Below are 5,000 nucleotides of genomic sequence, written 5' to 3'. Positions count from 1 at the left end.
TAGCAATATAAAGCAATACATTTACGATTTAGCTATTATCGCAAATACAAGCAATATAAAATTATATGAAAAGGTAATAATTATATATATACATATTAATCATTGCAACCCATTCAGGGGTTGCAACATTTCTGCAGTGCCATGAAGATACCTAAGTGTTGCACTTGTTTCTGCAGTGCCATGAAGATACCCAAGTGTTGCACTTGTTTCTGCAGTGCCATGAAGATACCCAAGTGTTGCACTTGTTTCTGCAGTGCCATGAAGATACCTAAGTGTTGCACTTGTTTCTGCAGTGCCATGAAGATACCAAAGTGTTGCACTTGTTTCTGCAGTGCCATGAAGATACCTAAGTGTTGCACTTGTTTCTGCAGTGCCATGAAGATACCAAAGTGTTGCACTTGTTTCTGCAGTGCCATGAAGATACCTAAGTGTTGCACTTGTTTCTGCAGTGCCATGAAGATACCCAAGTGTTGCACTTGTTTCTGCAGTGCCATGAAGATACCCAAGTGTTGCACTTGTTTCTGCAGTGCCATGAAGATACCCAAGTGTTGCACTTGTTTCTGCAGTGCCATGAAGATACCCAAGTGTTGCACTTGTTTCTGCAGTGCCATGAAGATACCAAAGTGTTGCACTTGTTTCAGCAGTGCCATGAAGATACCCAAGTGTTGCACTTGTTTCTGCAGTGCCATGAAGATACCCAAGTGTTGCACTTGTTTCTGCAGTGCCATGAAGATACCCAAGTGTTGCACTTGTTTCTGCAGTGCCATGAAGATACCCAAGTGTTGCACTTGTTTCTGCAGTGCCATGAAGATACCAAAGTGTTGCACTTGTTTCAGCAGTGCCATGAAGATACCCAAGTGTTGCACTTGTTTCTGCAGTGCCATGAAGATACCAAAGTGTTGCACTTGTTTCTGCAGTGCCATGAAGATACCCAAGTGTTGCACTTGTTTCTGCAGTGCCATGAAGATACCCAAGTGTTGCACTTGTTTCTGCAGTGCCATGAAGATACCCAAGTGTTGCACTTGTTTCAGCAGTGCCATGAAGATACCCAAGTGTTGCACTTGTTTCAGCAGTGCCATGAAGATACCCAAGTGTTGCACTTGTTTCTTATTTATCAACCTCTCTGCATTATACCATCAGTGATACGATATCTACTTTCATTATATTTGTCCTTTACTTCTAGAATGTTAGATCTACCTGTGTACTGTTTGGAGTTTAACTCTCTTCTATTTGAGTTCATTGATCGTTCATTGGTAAATCTGCCCCTCTTCTATTGATTATTCTATTCTCCAGAGTGTTAGATCCACCTCATTTCTATTTCTATTCCCTTGGCTGTTAGATCTAACAAATACGTGGGATTAGTAAATCTCCGTTGCACCTACAAACAAATGTCGTTGTTAAATTAATCCCTAGAATAAAAAATATAAATAGTCTGAGATATACATATTTCCTAGTGTGTATACCTTGTTTATTCTTCGTTAATCCGTTTTGTTTAGAGCTGTTAACCTCACATTGAGCTTTGGTGATAGAGATTAAAGCAAACTCTTACCGTCGGTTTAATGATTGATATAACTCTTACAGTGTTTAATAGTCTGCTTGATCTATAATGTACTGCCTCTTTTATCCCCCCATGATGTGTGTGTGTGTGTGTGTGTGTGTGTGTGTGTGTGTGTGTGTGTGTGTGTGTGTGTGTGTGTGTGTGTGTGTATGTGTGCATAGGTATAATTGCAGGATGATAATTATAATAATAAAAATAATAATAATAATAATAATAATAATAATAATAATAATAATAATAATAATAATAATAATAATAATAATAATAATAATAATAATAATTATACTACTACTACTACTACCACTACTACTACTACTACTACTACCACTACTACTACTACTACTACTACTACTACTACTACTACTACTACTACTACTGCTGTTGCTGCTGCTGCTACTACTACTACTACTACTACTACTACTATTACTACTACTACTACTACTAATAATAATAATTATACTACTACTACTACTTCTACTACTACTACTACTACTAATAATAATAATAATAATAATAATAATAATAATAATAATAATAATAATAATAAATATATCAACAACAGCAGCAACGACAACAATAAACATAACAACAACAACAAACATAACAACAACAATAACATTCGTAATAACATTCGTAATAATAAGCCCTAGTTAGCTGCATCAGCAAAGACATAAAATAATGTAGAACGAGAGAACAACAAATAAAGACAGAGTGAAGACTGTCCCCTCTGGATGCCACAAAGGATCAAGGGGACAGGCAGAGAGAGACGGAGGGAGATCAGAACCCAGATTCCTTCAGATGAAGGGAGTCAGGCATGAAAGCGAACATGAAGAATGGAATCCAGTCTCATCTCCAGAGCCACTGAGCCAACTTTACGATGTTTATATTTTGGGAACCTCAGATGAAGGGAGTCAGGTATGAAAACGTACCTAGAAGAATGGGATCCAGTCGTATCTCCAGGGTCACTCAGCCAGTCTCACGGTGTTTATATTTTGTCAATAGATAGAATATTTAGTTTTTAGCTACGTAACACATTTAAACAGAAACGATGATAATTTTGTTTAAAAATCACACATGTTATTATTTTAAGTCAAACTTATTCCCTAAACTGCAATTTAGGGGAAAAATTAGATAAAACTTAAATTGTTCATGTACTGTGTCCACACCTGAAGCATATTTTTCTTTTTTCACTCTTCAACACTTGATGGTTGTGAATGGCTCTTGATCCAATGAATCTGAGCCACCTTCCCCTTCTTTGGATCAAACCTGATTAACACCCATTCCCAAGACTCTGAATAAACCATTCCGGTTTAGTATGTAATAATAAACCGTCCTCTCTCTCAGGTATATCTCAGCTAGGGGTATATCTCAGGAGGAAGGATAGAGGTATATTCTTATGATGCACACTGTCATACCACACAGAGGGGTATGTCTCTCAATATATATTCAGGGTGAGAGGCTCAATACGCAGAGATGTGCACAATATATATATATATGTATATATATATATATATATATATATATATATATATATATATATATATATATATATATATATATATATATATATATATATCTTAAACATTTCTAACTGCACTTCTTACTCATTCCTGTAACATTGCAAACTCCTGTTGATGTGTTGATTGCAACATGAGAGGCCTAGAGCTAACATTCAACCCTCCCTTGCTTGTTTTGCACATTGAATCGCTTGTTCGCGATATTTGCATATCACTTTCTATATAAACAAAGGGAGGGTTTCTTTAAGTTTGTATATGCAGGATGAGGGATATATGTTACAGGATATATACAGATAGAAGGATATACCTCTCAGTCTCAGTGTAATATACAGTGAGAAGGGTATATCTCTGTGTGTATATTCAGAGATAAGGATACACCTTTCAGAGTATATAGTGATACAGGGGCATATTGGAGATATAATCTGAGGGGTATATTTCAGATATACTATGACAAATCTTTATCCCTGACGAAGATATATCCCTGACAAACGTCGAAGGTATACTGACAAAAGTATTTCAATATCCTCCAAACTGACAAAGGTATATCCCTGACGAAGAAATACCAATACCTTTTAAACTGGCAAAGGGTATATCCATGACATGGTATATCCATGACAAAGGTATACCATTATACTGAAATCTGATGTATATATAATCCTGACATATGGATTATCCAGATGGTATATTTTTAGCGAAGGTGTCCAGTTGTTGATCTCTCTTGGCAGGTGGTGGACGAAGGGCTGGAGGTGGTGGTGATGCATGAGGGAGGTCGGCTACTGGCAGCTGGTTCTCAGCTGGGTACTGTCCCCCTTCTACATGTTCCACCAAGGTTGGTTCAACCTTCAGACAAGCACGAGAAAGCTGCCTTTACCGCGGTAAGTGTGGTGGTGATTGTGGTGATAATTGTGGTTGTGGTGGAGGTTGTGGTGGTGGTGATGGTGGTAGCATGGTGGTGGTAGTGGTAATGGTGGTAGTGTGGTGGGGGGTGGTAGTGGTGGTAGTTGTGGTGGTGGTAGTGGTGGTAGTTGTAGTGGTGGTAGTTGTGGTGGTGGTAGTGTGGTGGTGGTTGTGGTGGTAGTTGTGATGGAGGTGGTGGCAGTGATGGTAGTTGTGGTGGTAGTGGTAGTTGTGGTGGTGGTAGCTGTGATGGTGCTAGTTGTGATGGTGGTAGTTGTGATGCTGGTACTTGTGATGGTAGTAGTTGTGATGGTGATAGTTGTAATGGTGGTAGTTGTGGTGGTGGTAGTTGTGATGGTGGTAGCTGTGGTGCTGGTAATTTTGGTGGTGGTAATTGTGATGGTGGTAGTTGTGATTGTGGTAGTTGTGATGATGGTAGTTGTGGTGGTAGTTGTGTTGGTGGTAGTTGTGGTGGTAGTTGTGATGGTGGTAGTTGTGGTGGTGGTAGTTGTTGTGATGGTAATTGTGTTGGTGGTAGTTGTGGTGGTAGCTGTGTTGGTGGTAGTTGTGGTGGTAGTTGTGATGGTGGTAGTTGTGGTGGTGGTAGTTGTTGTGATGGTAATTGTGTTGGTGGTAGTTGTGATGGTGGTAGTTGTGGTGTTGGTAATTGTGGTGATGGTAGTTGTGATGGTGGTAGTTGTTGTGGTAGTGAGGTGTGTCGTGAATGGTGAATATTTGTGAAAAAAGTTATTTATATTAATATAATTAATATCGGGTTAATATTTAATGAACAGATGCTTGGAGAAAAAGTGTGTAATTTCGAAAAACAACGTTATTTACTGGGAAAATATTCTCAGTTGCGATAGTGAGAGACAGAGAGAGAGAGAGAGAGAGAGAGAGAGAGAGAGAGAGAGAGAGAGAGAGAGAGAGAGAGAGAGAGAGAGAGAGAGAGAGAGAGAGATGCTTGATCATTGGTCGAAATGACACAGTGATGACCCTTGAAATAAGCTTTCTCATTGGTTGCTACG

General features: G+C 38.8%; 1 protein-coding gene across 1 annotated transcript in view; it reads left to right on the top strand.

Moving 5' to 3' along the window:
• The window catches only part of LOC128702008 (dynein intermediate chain 3, ciliary-like), a 54,461-nt gene that overhangs the window by 46,317 nt on the left and 3,144 nt on the right, over nucleotides 1-5,000 (top strand). Inside the window, exon 9 of the mRNA XM_070101413.1 lies at nucleotides 3,801-3,950. Coding sequence (XP_069957514.1) covers nucleotides 3,801-3,950 — 150 coding nt within the window. The remainder of the gene's footprint in view (nucleotides 1-3,800; nucleotides 3,951-5,000) is intronic.

This window comes from Cherax quadricarinatus, chromosome 77 (assembly GCF_038502225.1).
Source record: "Cherax quadricarinatus isolate ZL_2023a chromosome 77, ASM3850222v1, whole genome shotgun sequence".
Lineage (NCBI taxonomy): Eukaryota > Metazoa > Arthropoda > Malacostraca > Decapoda > Parastacidae > Cherax > Cherax quadricarinatus.
This window is presented reverse-complemented; position numbering and strand designations above follow the sequence as displayed.